The sequence below is a fragment of the Mirounga angustirostris genome, unplaced genomic scaffold, assembly GCF_029215605.1.
Source record: "Mirounga angustirostris isolate CCGP_5_RB_7025 unplaced genomic scaffold, mMirAng1.0.hap1 SCAF_14, whole genome shotgun sequence".
In the NCBI taxonomy this organism is placed as follows: domain Eukaryota; kingdom Metazoa; phylum Chordata; class Mammalia; order Carnivora; family Phocidae; genus Mirounga; species Mirounga angustirostris.
This window is the reverse complement of record NW_026991722.1, coordinates 43,185,133-43,203,597: the sequence shown is the minus strand read 5'-3', so window position 1 is coordinate 43,203,597 and position 18,465 is coordinate 43,185,133. Positions and strand designations below refer to the sequence as shown.

At 36.9% G+C, this 18,465-nt stretch overlaps 1 protein-coding gene across 1 annotated transcript in view; it reads right to left on the bottom strand.

Moving 5' to 3' along the window:
* Positions 1-18,465, bottom strand: part of CDH2 (cadherin 2) — a 209,126-nt gene that overhangs the window by 59,606 nt on the left and 131,055 nt on the right. Inside the window, exon 3 of the mRNA XM_054510335.2 lies at positions 105-331. Coding sequence (XP_054366310.1) covers positions 105-331 — 227 coding nt within the window. The remainder of the gene's footprint in view (positions 1-104; positions 332-18,465) is intronic.

Sequence of the window (18,465 nt, the reverse complement as noted above, 5' to 3'; positions counted from 1 at the left end):
TCAAATATTGGCCAATGTGACATAAAGCAAAGCATCTATTTAGTTCCAACTGTATAAATCTCATTTTTAAAACATAACTCCAAAGCCATGTTTGGATACTCTACCTTCACTGAATCCTCAGGTAAGGTAGGCTTGAGGCTCAATTTTACTGCTACTTGCCACTTTTCCTGGGTCTCCTTATCTTGGGCGTATATCAGGAACTTGGCATGCTCAGAGGAGAGGGGAAAGCTTCTCACAGCATACACCATACCGTCTTCATCCACCTTAAAATCTGCTGGCTCACTGCTTTCATACTGGACTTTCCTTTTTCCATTGCAGTTGCTGAACTTCACTGTAAGAGATAACAAACCTACAAGTCACATGATAATACAAACACAGAAATGTCTAAGTCTGGGTCCCGCTTAGGTTAAAGGGTAAAACGCGGTACGCATAAAACACAGAAGTTTCAGTTTTACATTATTAAAGGAATTCTCATACTAAAGATACCAGATTATGATTCTGAGTTGGTCCCCAGAATCTCCTTGTTCCAAAGCCTTTCCCCTCCCTCCACATTCCCCTGCATCTTGGAGCCCTTGGCTACACCTGTTTTTTCCGCCATGCTCTCCCTCTCTCCCTGATATTATCTGCCACTCCTTAACAAAACTCCCACTCATCCTTTCCGTCCCAGCTCCAGAGTCACTGAAGGTGGAACCATCCCTAGTTCTCTATCTTCATGTAGCAATCTGAACTCTACTACCACAGTTTTATAGCCATTCCTGACATTCACGGTGAGAGGTACTGTCAGGGCCAATTTTCTTAGTTATCTTGAATACTTTGCACATTTCCTGGCACACAGTCTTAACTTATAATTTTTGAATAAATTCTTCAAGGAAGAAAGCAATAACTTTTATTAATGTTGAATGCCCACCATGGGCTCTAGAATTACAAGACCGTAGTAGTAATTAAAACGGGAATAATTTGCAATTTCTAATCCTCATGGTGCTTATAATAGTTCTATGAAGCAGTAACAATTTATAAATGTTCAGACATAAAAATAAAACATATCTCAAAATATATATCTTATCTTTATTTAACATGTAATGACTTAAAATTGAAAAAAAAAATCAATGCTTTCTTAAAAGCAACATCAACCCGATGGGCTCTGAAAAACAAACTGAGGGTTCTAGAGGTGGAGGGGTGTGGGAGGATGGGTTAGCCTGGTGATGGGTATTAAAGAGGGCACGTTCTGCATGGAGCACTGCGTGTTATATGCAAACAATGAATCATGGAACACTACATCAAAAACTAATGATGTAATGTATGGTGATTAACATAATAAAAAAGTGCAAAAAAAGAGCAACATCAATCAGCTTATGTCTCATTGGATAACAACACAAAAGTTAAACCACATGCTTATAAATGTAGGACTAAACATAGTCAAGCCAAAGTAAAATTATAAAATAATAAAAATATTCTCTAAGGAAGATGATTTCCTTTGAAATCCTCAATCATTCTTTATGAGGAAAATTTCTCTGGGAATAGCATAAAGGGAGCAAAGAAAAAACAATGTTTTAAATTTCTGTAAACATGTGATGTTATGTCCTAACCCCAATTTGTACATAGGATATATTCTGGAAAGCAATTAATAGGTACACATTACAAAATATATACTACTTTTTGCATTTTTCAAATATCTAAGTAAATTTTTCAAACTCCCACTCCACATATGGATTGATGAGTTCTTTTGTTTTCATTAATATAAATTCACTGAGATGTGCACAAGATCACAGCCAAATAATATGCAAGCTTATTTCCCTTAGTAACCATAAAATCCTTGATAACAATAATAAAATACTTTAACTACTGAATATATTATTTCCCACATAGTCCCACATATATCATCCTTCATTTTTCAAACATTTAAAAATGAAAATAAAAGTTGTATCTCATGGGGCGCCTGGGTGGCTCAGTCGTTAAGCGTCTGCCTTCGACTCAGGTCATGATCCCAGGGTCCTGGGATCGAGCCCCGCATCGGGCTCCCTGCTTGGCGGGAAGCTTGTTTCTCCCTCTCCCACTCCCCCTGCTTGTGTTCCCTCTCTCTCTGTGTCTCTGTCAAATAAATAAAATCTTTAAAAAAAAAAAGAATAAAGTTTGAAAAAAGAAGTTATAACTCACACTAAATTATGTTAAACCAGAATATTTGTCTTCGGAGTAGAAGTATCCCAAAAGATACTTATTTACCCCATCTTACTTGCCATGCGATTTAAAAGTGAAAAATAGGTAATCTGTTCTATAGAACAATGCCATCTACTGCTAATCTTTTATTAAAGACAAAATGAAAAGTAAAATTGATTTGGGGGAACCCTGCTGAGAAAGCAAAATTCAAGACTTACCATCTTTGTATAAAAACACCTTTTTATATCAGAAAAGGTATTTGTGAACTTAAAAACATAACGTAGGTCAGACCTTTGCACTTTTTTGTTCCTTTTTTACCACTCTAGCATGGACCCTCATCAATTCACACCTGGATTGTTGCATCTGCCTCCTATAGGTCTTCTCCCTGCTCCAGGTCATTGAGCATCTACTCCTAGACTAAACCTCTGTTGCTCAGCCAGGTCTCCTCCATGCTTACTATCAATAATATTATATACCCTCTTTCATCTGGTGTCCAATGCTCTTTTCGCTCTTGGTCACTTGATCTCTTTGGTAATTTTTGTACATCATCTTCTAAAACATATTCGACCCAGTTGGATTTCTCAGTCATTCCCCTATCTCACTGCAGCCCAAACCCCATGCTCACCACTTTTTCTGGAAAGCTCCTCCACCCCCATTCTCCATGCCACAGCTCCAGAGCCAGGCCATCATTTGGGCATAGGGTCCACCTGGATGATCTTTAGAAGATGGCAGCCAATGCCCTCATTTGGGAAGGCTTCAAATTTTTTATTTTAATTTAATTTTAACTCTTATTTGTTTTTACATTTCCTGTCCATGGAAGCACATATTAGCACTTTATTTTCATTAGGATTATTACAAGAAATAATGTCTACTTATTAATGGTTTCATGTGACTAAATCTTCTCTCTGTAAGTAGACTGTAAACTCATTTTGGCTTCCTGACAGCGAGTCTTGGTTATTCTGTTTCCTAGGACACCTAAAAGTGACAGAGACAGTATAAATGCTTATTAAATTTTCACAGACTAATTATATGGTGAATACCTTACAACTTTTCAAAAAACTTGAAAATAGGCAGGAAACATAGAAGTATGTCCAGCCTGCTGCAGCAATAACGTTCAGCAACCACCACAACAAAAAATCTTTAAGTAATTTGACTTTGTATTCAGTTGTTGGGAGCAAAAGAAAATAAATTAATAGTTGTTGCATGCCCGGCATTGAACAAGTTACTGAAGATTAGGTTATCTACTTTAGCCTTAGCAATAACCTCCTGAAGTGGAAATCATTATTTCTGTTCTACAAATGGGGAAAGAAAATTCAGAGAGTCATCCGTGCCCAGGGCTTGACTTTAGGTATTCTCCTACCAAAGCAAAAAAAAATCCAACTAAACTCGTGACTCCTAAGTTCCCAAAACCTAAACCTTTAGTAAACAGAATAAAGACAAAGGGGTTCGATAAATGCTCATGAAGAGAATAATGCCACATTTAGATCTCCAAAAGTACCAGAGTAAAGAGTATTATTAAAAAGAAGTCCTTAAGTTAGAGTGTACCCTAAATGTCCCCTAAAGGGGAGTAGCTGGGCCCTTGGAAGTGGGGTGCAGAGGGGCAGCCAGCAGAAGGGGAAATTCACGCTCACTCTTCCAGTGCCTGAGGATTCTGTTAATTTGGTACTCAGCTACCTACTTGGATTCAGGTGTCAGAATGATGCAGGGAAGGGAAAGAAGAAGGCCTTTAAAGAAAAATGCATTTGCAAAGAAGGAAAAAAAATATGCCTTTTCCTATAAAGGGTCATGGAACATCCTATGAATGAGAAGTGGTTGACCTCAGGGAAAACTCTCTGCAGGAAATTGCATAAAGGTCAGTTCGTTCTTTCTTCCTTCCTTCCTTCTTCCTTCCTTCCTTCCTTCTTTCCTTCTTCCTTCCTTTCTTCCTTCCTTCCTTCCTCCTTCCTTCCTTCCTTCCTTCCTTCCTTTCTTTCTTCTTTCTTTCTTTCCTCAGGGAGTCTGACATTGGGGAAAACTGCAGGAAATTGCATAAAGGTCAGTTCTTTTTTTTTTTTTTTTTTAAGATTTTATTTATTTATTTGAGACAGAGAGAATGAGAGAGAGAGAGAGCACATGAGAGGGGGGAGGGTCAGAGGGAGAAGCAGGCCCCTTGCTGAGCAGGGAGCCCAATGCGGGACTCGATCCCGGGACTCCAGGATCATGACCTGAGCCGAAGGCAGTCGCTTAACCACCTGAGCCACCCAGGCGCCCAATAAAGGTTCTTCCTTCCTTCCTTCTTTCTTTCTTTTTCTTTTCCTTCCTTCCTCCCTTCCTTTCTTCTTTCTTTCTTTCCTTCCTCCCTTCCTTTCTTTTTTCTTTCTTTTCTTTCTTTCTTTCTCTTTCTCTCTTTCCTTTCTTTCTTTCTTTTCTCTTTCTTTCTTTCTCTTTCTCTTTCTTTCTTTCTTTCTTTCCTTCCTTCCTTCCTTCCTTCCTTCCTTCCTTCCTTCCTTCCTTCCTTCCTTCCTTCCTTCCTTCCTTCCTTCCTTCCTTCCTTCCTTCTTTCTTTCTTTCTTTCTCTCTTGTTTTTTGATTCAATAAATGTTTACTGGACACCTGGTAGGTACCAAGCACTCAGCTGGGAATGATCTGTGAGTTGTTTTTTTTTTTAAGTTTTATTATGTTATGTTAATCACCATACATTACATCATTAGTTTTTGATGCAGTGTTCCATGATTCATTGCGTATAACACCCAGTGCTCCATGCAGAACGTGCCTTCTTTAATACCCATCACCAGGCTAACCCATCCTCCCATCCCCCTCAGTTCTTTAAAGTCAATTAGTTTTCTATCACCCCTGCTCCTCACCTATAACTACTATGAATTGGTTTATTATTAAATTCTTCTGGGTTTGTTAAACAAATGTTAATTTGCATTTGCTCAAATACTAAAATAAGCAATATACTGGGGAGGATTCAGGTTTAAAGAAGTGTTTTTCATTACGTAATTCCCTTTGTACAGTCAACCATTAGGGTCGACACCTTAACTGAGAAAATCCTCCTCAGTGAAAGCTTCGTCCTGACTTCATCCTGTGGTTGGGAGTTAATGCGTGTCGAGTGCCTGCTTCACGGTGACATGCTTCATCAATGATAACTACATTTTACTGTTTTCAAGTCACACAAATTAAAAGGCTTACTAATTTCAATGGGTGTTACAAACTGAATTGTGCTCCTCAAAATTCCTATGCTGAAACACTAACTCCCAATACCTTTGAATATGACTATAATTGGACATGCTGGTCTTTAAAGTGGTAATTAAGATTTACAAAGCTCATATGGGTAGGCCCTCAACCAATAGGACGGGAGTCCTTATAAGGAGAGGAAATTTGGGCATAGATGTGCATAAACACAGATGAAAGACCCTGTGAGGACACAGCAAGGAGGAGGCCATCTGCAAGCAGAGAAAGGTCTCGAGAGAAGACAAACCTGCTGTCACCTTGGTCTTGGACTTACACACTTCAGAACTGGAAGAAAATCATTTCTGTTGTTTAGACCACCTAGTTTGTGATCTGACACAGTGGGGAATGCGTGGATTCCACTTATTAACCACTGGTCAGTGTTTTTGCCTATTATTTTGTTTCACTTATGACTTAGATGCAGCTAAGAATATTTTCTCAAATTTGACAAAATTCTCTTCTTGAAACAACCACTCAAACTTATTCAAGAGGATTTTTTTTTTTTTACAGAAACATAGACATTTATGAAAAAAATAGTGGGACATGGCTATGTTATAGAATCTCAGTTACACCACTAATTTAATTTATAAATTAAATTTACATAACATTTCAAAGGAATTTTCAGGAGGACTATGACAAAGTATGTATACAAAAAAAACTGGTTAAATATAAAAAGGAGAGTGGGTAGAAGCCATTTGGAAAGAAGAAAAAGATATCCAAGGGACATGGCTTAATTATTAAAATTAGATTTAAAATTTAACTTTCAAGATGAGGAAAATAAGGCAATGATCATAGACATGTTTCTGTTGTTAGAAGAAATACATGGTTCACTGGAACCAAGCTGTTCCTGTTATTAAAACATTCTCCTAATAAATGGTAGGTAAAGAACTCTGAGTAACATAATGCATACAATTTTCAACTTTTATCTTCCAAAACATGAAACAGTGTAATCGTTTTTTGTTTTTTGTTTTTTTTAAAAGATTTTATTTATTTATTTGACAGAGAGAGAGAGCACAAGCAGTGGGAGTGGCAGGCTCCCCGCTGAGCAGGGAGCCTGATGTGGGGCTCGATCCCAGGACCCTGGGATCATGACCTGGGCCGAAGGCAGACGCTTAACCGGCTGAGGCACCCAGGTGCCCCAATCGTTTTTTTAATATATGTTTTTTTAAGAAAAGATGATAAATTTATTTTGAATTAAAATGCATCCTTAGCCATGAAACTATTCTATATGATAGTGTAATGGTGGATACATGGCCTTCTGCATCTGTCAAAACTGAAGGAACAGCACAACACAGAGAGTGAGTCCTAATGTAAACTACGGATTTTATTTACTCATAATGTATCATTATTGGTTGCAACAAATGTGCCACACTAATGCAAGACATTAATAATAGGAAAAACTTCCTTATTGGTGATGATCTAACCTGCTATATTATTAGATATTTGAAAGGGATAATTGTCAAAATCCTCAGTCTCTCATAAACATGAGTTCCAGTGAACTGCCTCAAAGTGGTATTACTTGAAGCTATAAAACTGAATCAATAACTTGACATATATACATCAGGCATGGAGATATTCAGTCGGTGTTTCACAAAAGTCATAATTTCTTATTAGACACACGTAATAAAGCAGAAATTCTATTATTTTAAAAATAATCAAGGAACTTGAATTATTTTTTCTGACAGAATAATCTTCCTTACATTAAAACATTAATTTTGCTTAAATACTCAAATAACTCCGAGTAGGAACTCCAGAATTTCGTAACACAGGAGAAGGAAATAAATTTCCTTAGACAACTAAAAAAACAGGCTTAATCCATGGGATTATTCAAATTTAAAACAACTCTATACACAATTAAATATCTGTGGCTGAAAACATTACTATATTAAACAAGAAATTTATTATTAGAGCTATTGCATAGTTTTCCTACATAATATGTAGTTATTATGTTCTAGCCTACATAAAACTGTTAACATGGTTAATACAAAATTAAACATCAGGGAAATAATTATTTTAAAGTACTTTTTGACTCTTAAAGCAATACCTCAAATTAATGTTAACCATAAAGCCATAATATCTTTATAAAATATTAACAGCAAACCGCAGATCTTATATATTAAATGCATTACCACTTAATAGCACTGCATAAACCATATGAATGAAAATGTGCAAAATACATATGGCTTATAATTTTTGCTCAAGTAAAACATCACACCATATTAAGAATACAGTGATAAGAGAACACTGCAAAATATTTTTGAGCCTAAATACACCTTTAAACTTACTGTTTTTTTTCCACATTAATTGCTGTTTTTGAAGGCATGTTGGGACAACAGAAATATTTTACAGTGCTAAGAGAAGCTTTCCTTCCAAAGGCAAAGAGCAATATTAATTAATGAACTTGACATCTAAATGAAGAAGTGAGAGCGGGGAAGGTTGAGAGGAGTCTCAACAGTAGGGATGTCACCGGGTTTTTACTTGTAGATTCCTATGGAGAATGGAGTTCACTTACAGATCTGAAAAATCTGTTTAGATATTCTTTTGCCACACCAGGCCCTTACTGAGTTTCAATCCGGAGAACAACTCCTCCTGAAACACTTTCGTAGCCATTTCAGAGTGTACCAACCCTTTCCACACCTGTACAATGCGATTCGCCAGAGGTAGTGTGGGAATGTCCATCTGGACCCTCGTGGAGAAAATCATTACATTTTTTTTTTTTTTAAGATTTTATTTATTTATTTGAGACAGAGAGAATGAGAGAGACAGAGAGCACATGAGAGGGGGGAGGGTCAGAGGGAGAAGCAGACTCCCCGCCGAGCAGGGAGCCTGATGCGGGACTCGATCCAGGGACTCCAGGATCATGACCTGAGCCGAAGGCAGTCGCTTAACCACCTGAGCCACCCAGGCGCCCACATTTTCTTTATGATATAGATAATTACAAGAAAAATGAAATACAGAATTTTAATTATACATATTGACTATTAAATATACATAAACCTTACAAAATCCTTTAAAATTCTTTAATGCTTAAAATCTGAGATTGTTTTCGTGAAATACCTTTTTTTTATAATAAGTTTTATGACTTGGATATCAAATTCTTGATAATTACCATCAATGAAAGCTTTACTCACAGAAGTTAGTGGTAGCAAATAATAGCAAAGAATTCACCCCTTTTTCTCCAACTGGCAGGAAGTTCTTTCTTGGCATGAACCATGAGGAATACATTTATTACATTTCATGGCCTTTCCTTTTCTTGCACTGACAAATATAACAAAGACATTCCTGTGGAAATGCAAAAGCTTTTCAAATTTTTTCATATTAAGTATTTTAAAATAATGATATAACGACTTCAAGAATACACAGGTGTTGCTTTGTCTTAAATAAGTTTTCTCTATCGTTTAAAAATATAACACCAACTAAATATCACAAATGAATCATTGTAATCCTTTTCCCAGAGTTGAATTTTTGCCTCAAATCCATAAACCCTGTGACCGTGTGTAGTATTTTTTACACGGCTTTTGCAGTTTTCAATTAAGTTCATTCAGGTGCACCAAAATGTCAGTTAAGTAAGCTATTTTTTCAAGTGAATAACTCTCCTTCAACAAATCCACAGTGAACAACATTCGAACACACAGTCATTTTTCTATTAGCTAATAAACTCCTGAAAAAACAGTGTCCTTTGGACAGCCTGTGCACTTTGGTATGTATCAGCAAATATGGTCTTCCCTTACCTTTGCACAAAGCCGGAGCCATTTATTTTCATAATATCAATTTATGTGGATTTAAGATTTATGAGCAATCTTTTATGTACAAGAGCTTTTTACGTGAATAAAACTAACAGAATCATGAGGTTCTCAGATTAAACTCTTGGTTTTTATATCTTCATGCCATTTATAGCCTTTATAACCTTCATGTCATTAGGGCCAGGGAATCAGCCTCATGCAGTATTTGCTTACCATCCTATTGTAAAATATTCACTTGCCTCCTTGAATATATAATTTACAGAAGTTTGTTTTGCGCTTTTTTTTTTCCAGAAGAGAATGATGCTTTTCGAAGATTCTAACCACTGTTATTAACTAATATATTTATTAGTTCCTTAAAGTCATCAACGTGCAACTATGACCTTTTTGATTTAATAATCTTTTCGGTTAGTGTTGTCACTACGATGTGTGACATCCCATCACTACCTCTCCTGAGTGTATTATCCAAAAGTGGCTCATTTTCTATTTCTCCTGCCGTCGATGATGGATATAGAGGCTGGTAAGACAAGGAATTCTGCATTTGGCTTAAAGCATTAAGTTGGAAATGCTATAAATGACGTTAAGAGCTTGATCATACAGTGCTGTACTCAGTCTCATAAAGAAATGTTCTTACTTCCTGTTTAAGAAAGTGCAAAATTCCTGCTGCCTAAAATGGCTGGTTGGGGATACAGTGCCCCCAAAGTCTGTCCTGCATATGGCTGCAATTGATCACTTTGCATTAAGTAAAATGGTTAGACCCAGTGTGAGACTAATAATAAGAACACATGAATTCCAACCTGAGGGACTCATTATTATATTATCTAATTAATACCTTAAACATTTGAGTGCGTTATTTTGACTCTGAAGTCTTTCCAGCTTTCATCCCAAATGATCCACTGGGTTGGAAAAGAAAAGATACGTAAAAATGACATCTAAAAACAGACTCTGGAATGTAGAGCTTCAGAAATCTATTTGTAAAACTATATAATATACATGTAACATATATAAATAATGTACTATGTAAGTAATATTATGTAATATATGAAATAAGATATATAAATAAGTATATAATACACATTATGTATATAAGGTCTTCTGCATTTTTAAAATACTTTAAAATAAAGACAGGAAGGGTGGCCAGGTGGTTCAGTCGGTTAAGCATCTGCCTTCAGCTCAGGTCATGATCCCGGGGTCCTGGGATCAAGCCTCCCGTTGGGCTCCCTGCTCAGCTGGGAGTCTGCTTCTCCCTCTTCCTCTGCCCCTCTCCACCCCACTCCTGCTCTCTCTCTCACAAATAAATAAAATCTTAAAAAAAATAATAAAGGGGTGCCTGGATGGTTCAGTCATTCATTAAGTGTCTGCCTTTGGCTCAGGTCATGATCCCAGGGTCCTGGGATTGAGCCCTGTGGTGGGCTCCCTGCTCCGCAGGAAGCCTGCCTCTCCCTCTCCCACTCCCCCTGCTTGTGTTCCCTCTCTCGCTGTTGTCTCTCTCTGTCAAATAAATAAATAAAATCTTTAAAAAAAAATAAAGACATGAAAAACTTAAAAAATTAAACATCCTGTAATCTAAATTAGAATATGTAATATTCACTTTCACTTCATTTAAAAAGTATAAAAAATGTACAAAAGTATACTCATAATTCTGGATAATCAAAAAATATTTTGAAAACAATCAATTTCTGGAAACTAGAGTCCTCTTTAACAATTTAGTAAATTTTACATCCAGAAAAAAAAAAAACAACTAATTTAATTCTAAGGGATTTGTTTCTAAAAACCTATATAAATTTAACACAATACATACACATTAATTCTAAAAATTACATAAAAATTCTTGATTTCCATCAAAATAAGACTTTGACTAATTCTTAACCTTAAAATCCAATAGGAAGAAAGGAAAAATAGCAAAAGAAGAAAGAGACAAAAAGAAAAAGAGGGAGAGGAGAGGAAATAAACCACCGAGAAAATTAATAAAATTAATGATTCCCTGGCTCCTGACAAAAACATAAAAAAGTTAAAATTTATAGATTCTACTTTAGATACTTTAGTTTAGGAAAACTATGAGCAAAAATATAAGCAAATGAAATGGAAAAGACAACTAAATGAATGCTTGCATAAAATCTTCACTGAGGATAAACATGTAGATACAAAAGTAATGACCAGATAACCAGATTCAGTGGGAAAGGGGACATCTTGGTGCCAGTTCCACTGGCGAGTTCTTGGTCAATGAGAAGATCTGGGTAGTTGCCATGTGTGGACGTGAGTCTACATAAGTCTTCCTCACCCAAATAGAAAATAATAAAAGTAATAAGAACTGTCAGCAAGTTTTTAGAGAAAGCCTTAAAGGAGCTTTCAAATCTAATGTTAACTGTTGTGAGTTAACTTACTGTTTTATTATAAAAATGCTTTCACATCTTTTTTTAACATTATAAAAAAGGTTCAACCATGCATATCTGTAGCACACTGTACCCTATTCTTGGCATTCTGGTTGGGAAACACTGATTTATTTTGCCATGCTTCTAAAATATAAGGCTGCAGTAGGCATTACTAATGGTCACCGATATTTTCAGTTTTTCTCCCCTTCGTGGACATTCAGAGAGATGACACTGTTCATCTCTCTTGACCTTAGGTAGGACCATGTGGCTTGCTTTGGCCAATGAAATCTGGGGATTGAAGTGACATACATCACTTCTCAGCAAAGCATTTATTTATTTATTTATTTTTTAAACATTTTATATTTATTTATTTATTTTTTATTCTTATGTTAATCCCCATACATTACATCATTAGTTTTAGATGAAGTGTTCCATGATTCATTGTCTGTTCAGCAGAAGCATTTAAAAGCTGATACCCTCTTTCCCAACAGTGGCAATGATTAAAGAAGGTGTTAAATGTGGATAGTACAAGACCAAAACCCCCAGCATGAGCGAGCCACTCTACAGGGAGCTTCTCTGGCGGGGCGGGGGTGGGGGGGTCAAACCTGTTCCAAAATGGACTTCCCATGAAAGAGAAATTGATGTTTTTTGTGTTAGGCACAGAGGGCTGGAGGTAAGTGTTAGTGCAGTGTATTGCAGCCTACCATGATAAAGCCTCACCTGCAGTGACCTGAAACCTCTCAGTGCAGTAGAACTAGCCTGAAGTGTCTATAAAATAAAGTCAATTGGAATCAAACTTACTGTAGATTAAAACAAAAATATTTCTTATTCCTAAAACTCTTGGTATTTCCCTACCAAAAGAGAAAGGTTTTATTATCATGTTCTCTAAAATGTTATGAAATCTCTTAGAGAAGCTGTTAGTTCATTTCCTTTCCAGGTAAAGTCATGTAATATTAACTAACATCTGTACACAGGTTGCACACAAATAAAGGAACAGAGCTATGATATTCCTCTTTGATATCAAATTGAAAAAAATCAAAGCAAACAGCAGGGAACGATAGAGAAGAATGATTATGACATTAAAAGTAGGAAATCTGGATTTTCAGCAGTCTGATAATGATATGTATGTAATTTTATGTATTAAACTATTGGAAAAGCAGTAAGATTATTGCATTTTCCCTTGTATGCATTTTAATAACTCAAAAAATTTAAAGCTGTTCTTCACTTCATTGATATTCTTCCTCCAGGCATCTCTATGCATGAAATTCAATGAAAACCTCCTTTTTTTTCCTGACAGACTCCACCTAAAATATATAAAATTATCAGTGCTCAGGCAGAATGATTCTCATTTTTTCCGCAGAATGTGCCCATTAACAAATTACATTGAAATATCACTACCTCTAATTAAATTACTCTGAGAAAGCACAGATTGTGTAGAAGCTCCTTTTCCCAACTATCTGATTATTAGTCTCTGAAATCGGATGCAATTTAGTTCTTCTAAATTTAGTTATTAGGCTACTTATGTCAACAAAGAAGGAATCCTAATTCCTAATTTTTGTGACAGGTTTCTGTTAATTTTTAAAGAAAATAGAGTTTCATCGTAAATTTTACTGAAAACAGAAATTCTTGCTAATTGGGAGTTTTCAAAAGCACCACTGAAAAAGGAAAAAGCAGAACTAAACTAATTGCATATCTAAATCACCTTCGACAAAGTGGCCTCCAAATGTGCCACAGAAACCAGAAAGGGTTAATGTTTCCCCACAATGCCCGGCTTGCTAAGGCAGGGAACAAAAGGATGTTACATATTTTATGAAACCTGAATAAAAGAAAGCGGTACATAGAACATAATGTTCATTAACCAAATTAGCCCTACTGGTATTACATAATATCACATTAACTGAAATTAAAATCCATTGAACTGTTGCACTATTAAATCCAAAACCAGTTGCTGATAGTAAAGTTATAAAACAAACAGGGTAAGATTTTATCCTAAGCATGTAAAACAATTTAAGAAATACTTACTCCTTTACTGGCTATTAAGAGAAAAAGATCATGGTCACATATGAAGAAATAACAATGTATTTAAAAAGTTTTTTTTTTTTTTTTTAAGATTTTGTTCAATTATTTGAGAGAGAGACAAGACGGTGTGAGAATGAGCACTGCAGAGGAGGCAGAGAGAGGAGAGGCAGACTCCCCCGCTGAGCAGGGAGTACCACTCAGGAGTCTGAAATCATGACCTGAACTAAAGGCAGACGCTTACTCACTGAACCACCCAGGCACCCCTAAAATAGCTCTTGAAAATATACCATAATGAGGGGCGCCTGGGTGGCTCAGTTAATCGTCTGCCTTCGGCTCAGGTCACGATCCCAGGGTCCTGGGATCGAGCCCTGCATCGGGCTCCCTGCTCCACGGGAAGCCTGTTCTCCCTCTCCCACTCCCCCTGCTTGTGTTCCCTCTCTTGCTGTGTCTCTGCCAAAAAAATAAAATGTTAAAAAAAATACCATAATGATACATAACGCATAGTTTAAAAACTGAATTCCCAATTATTACTGCCAATCCACTGAAAAGATGTATCAGCTCCCCAGCCACTACAAAGAACTGTATAAATAGTAAAGTTGGACTTTCAACAGAACGCAAACTATACAAATATAACAAAAGCATACCAAAATCCACACGATGTTACACGTTCTTTCTTTCTTTTTTTTTTTAAAGATTTTATTTATTTATTTGACAGAGAGAGAGCACAAGTAGGCAGAGAGAGAGGGAGAAGCAGACCCTCCACTGCGCAGGGAGCCTGACGCGGGGCTCGATCCCAGGACCCCGGGATCATGACCTGAGCCGAAGGCAGCCGCTTAACTGACTGGGCCACCCAGGCGCCCCTACACATGTTGTTTCTAAAGGCTGCTTATACTTTATGAACTTGCAACATGATGTGGAGTATTTAAAAATGCAGGATTCCATAAAAATTTCATCAGTTACTATTTTTTTCATAAATCCAGTAAAGTTATCAGAAACAATTACATAAAATCCCTAAGTTGGCAATAAAATTTAAGTGGAAAAACAATTAACAAATTCTAATACAAATTCAATTAATGTGTTTCTGCTTGGGAAACATCACCATATAACCTGGAAAAACACATGGTCTCCCAGGGGCACCTGAGTGGCTCAGTTGGTTGGGCATCCAGCTCTTGATTTCAGCTCAGGTCATGATCTCAGGGTTGTTGGATCAAGCCCCGCATCAGGCTCCACACTCAGCACTGAGTCTGCTTGTCCCTCTCCCTCTGCTCCTCCCCCTGCTCTCTCTCTCTCAAATAAATCAATAAAATCTTAAAAAACAAAACAAAAACAAAGCAAAACAAAAAACATGGTCTTCCAGTCTATCCTATTATTATTGTCTCAGTAACCCACTGTCTAACTTTTTAAAGAATTACTGTATAAACCCTAGAAAGCTGTTCCAGGAACACGAAAGTATACTTTCAACAACCTATACAGACAGCATTTCTTAGATCCAGTTCAGCTCACTTGAATCACAAGGAAAACAAAGGCAAGTAATCTATGACATGTAATTTAAAAAACAGGCTATGATTTTTAATGCATTAATGTAACAGTAATAAAGGACTATTTGAAGATTAAGATTTTACACAAACATATAAATACTTTAGTTGAGTAATACCCATTTTAAATGCCAATTACTTGTATTTAGAAATATATTTTATGCTTATTATATTTTTATTAATGTGCCCTGAACTGTGATCATTTCTAACTGCTGTCACTGGCTTAAAACCAACCAACCAACCAACAAAAATAAAACAAAAAATACTCTTCAAAAGTGTTCCCTCCCTCTATCACAGCTGAAATGAACATCTACCTCTGTGAATACACCAACTCAGCAGTCTGAATAGCTGGGCAAAAATCTGCTTCAAATGACATTAATAAGCCTCATCCTCATTAATGGGTTGACATTTCCTCTTGGAGAAATGATTACGTTTCTATTTCACCATTCTCATTAATTATATCAAACTGAATGGGATTAGTGGTCATATACTGTAACTTTATGGCCATCTCCTGTATACTCCACACTGTGTAACTTATCTAGAAACATCACAGGTGCATGAGTGTTCTGTCTAGGAGCAATTATCTCACCAACCCCTCCCTAAATGCCCCTATAGCACTCATGGACCAACTCTTAGGTATACTTACAAAGTGTCAAGATATCTTTAAATTTTTATGGAGATAAAAGATTTTGCACATTTAATTTACCCCATGAAAATACGTGCGCATGTATTAAAGTATTTTCATTACATTAACCATGATGATGTCAAGACAAATATCCTGTGCTCTTATTATTTGCTTCCAACTTTACCATTTGCCCATCTGTATGTATTAGCTACAATAAATTGAGTTAGGCTAAAACAATATCCTTATCCTGTCCTGATAAGCAGATGCAATAAGCAGACTAGTCTGAATTATATTTTTTGCCTAAAAGCCCCAGCAATACTAATGCTTTGGGATAATATATTAAAACCCTATTTTAAAAAACTGTCTTAGATACCTGACTTCAGGAAGCATGAAAATGAAGTAAAACATTAGATGTAAATAAATGGGACAATGACAGAAAAACACACACACCTAACAGTAATAATGAAAGACGTATTACATGTGAATTTTTCATTAAAAAAAAACTCTGGGTTTTTTTAAGGAGGGATATAAAAACCAAGAACAGACAGAAATGCAAGGTGTGAAGGAGACTCCAGATAGCATGGTGCGGCAGTGGGTGCATGTTTTTGGTATACTACCTTTGACTCAAATACACAGCCATCATAATAAAATATAAAGAGTTGAAACAAAATGAGATAAAATCCAGGCAGGCTCAAAAACAAGATGAATGTCGCACTAGACCGGAAATGAACTTAATGTGAATTGTCACCTGGATAGGAGGCAAGCAGGGTCAACTGAAATGCAGCTTCTCTGGGGTAAAGGCACTTGAATGTCAGGGGGACATCAGAACCTAATGCACCAAATGAAATTAACTTCATGGACCGTTCTGATTTTCCAGATCCCACTTCCCATTCCTTCTCCTTCTCTGGAAGATGTCTCAAGGGGATCAGGCGAGGACCTTCACGTCTCTACATTCTCACCCGAGGTGATTTCAACTCACCCCAAGGTTTTAAAAACCACCTGTATAAAAATGAATACTGAATATGTATCTATAAACTTTGTTCTCCTGAGATCTAAACTCCTACATCCAACTTGCCATGTCCAGTTGGATATGTAAAAGGCAACTCAAACTAAGCAGGTGCCAAACCCAACTCTTGATTCCCTCCTGCCCCCAATAAAGAAGCATGGTAAACAGTGTCACCCTACACCCAAATAAATGCTCAGACTACAAGTCTAGCTCTTGAGTTTGACTCCTGTTTTATTCCAAATGGATCAATTTGAAGATCCTGTCAGCTCTATTTTCAAAATATATCCCCAGCACAGCTCCAAGGCTACCATCTTACCATCAGCCATTATCGGGGCTGATTCATGACTAGAGCCTCTAATTGGTCTATCACTTCCACTCTTTATAATACCTATAGTGGCCTTTTAAAAATATAAGTTAGATCATACTCAAAGGCTTCCTATCACACAGAGAATAAATTCCTTAACAAAAGCCCTTGGCCTGCAGCCTCATCTTCCTTTCCTCTTCTCCTCACTCACAGGACCCCCAGTCTGGCGATTCCTCCAACAAGCCTCAAGTCCTTGTTTGTATATTTGAAATATCACACAATGCAGGAGAGAGAGAAGAAAAAATAAAACAGGAAAGGAGCAAGAGAATTTGGAAAAACCAACTGTCCAGGTAAAAGATCGTTAGGTTTATTTTGGTCTTTTTATAGGCTTTATTATTAAAGTTACCTTCTTTAATTTTTCCAACTTTCTTCCTTTTTTTTTTCTTTCCCTGTCACTGGTACCAACGAATGATTCGAGTTGACTTTTTTCAGTCAAACCAATTAATTGATTAAAAGGCACCTGAGACCCTTTTTTCATCCATTAGCTGGTTTGACTAGAGATCAGGGATATGAATCACTGAATGCATAGGGAGGGGTGTGGCATATTATGCGTTTTAGCAAGAGCTAAGCAAATAGAGAGGCAGCAAACAAAAGTGTTTTGATGTCTGTAATCTAGTAAGCGGTCTAGCCACCAGAACATGCCGCCATGGATGAGACGCTACAGACCCTGTGTTCTACTGCACCACATAGCCTCAAAAACAACACTGGAATTTGAAAATGTGCAGGAGGAATGAAGGAATTCCAACTAGCTCTTCAGTAGTAAGGACAAGGTCAAGGATAACAAGGGTGTAGTGTTGAGCCAGTGTTCATTCATATGTATATTAGGTCTTCTCAAAACTGGGGACTGGGAAGAGTGAACATAAACTTGTAGCCTCAGCATCTCAACCCCAATTATAATGCTGCTTCAGTGAGAATGTGTACAGCATGACTCTCAATATACGGAAATAAAAGCAAAGGTGGATATTGCGCCCGCTTCCTCAGATCCAACAGCACAGGGTAATAATATCACATTTAGTTGTTTTGTAGTATGTGTGAATCCATCTCTCTCTCTACATATAAAAGTGAAGTGCTTAGCACTATACTCTGAACAGAGTACGAAGTCAGCTATGACTCTCATTACTGCTCTTTCTAAGTCAGGAATTCAGAGTTCAGAATATTTGTGATCTAATATGTCATCTGGATAGCACCCCTAATGATCCAAATACTTTCATGTCTTTTTTTTTTTTTCTTTTCCTATTTGTACCATAGTTTCTCACTTTCACAGGTAGGGAAACAAAAGGCTACAGAGTTTAAGTGACCTGGTCACATTGAAAGTGATGGGGGCGCCTGGGTGGCTCAGTTGGTTAAGCGACTGCCTTCGGCTCAGGTCATGATCTCAGGGTCCTGGGATCGAGCTCCACATCGGGCTCCCTGCTCAGCAGGAAGCCTGCTTCTCCCTTT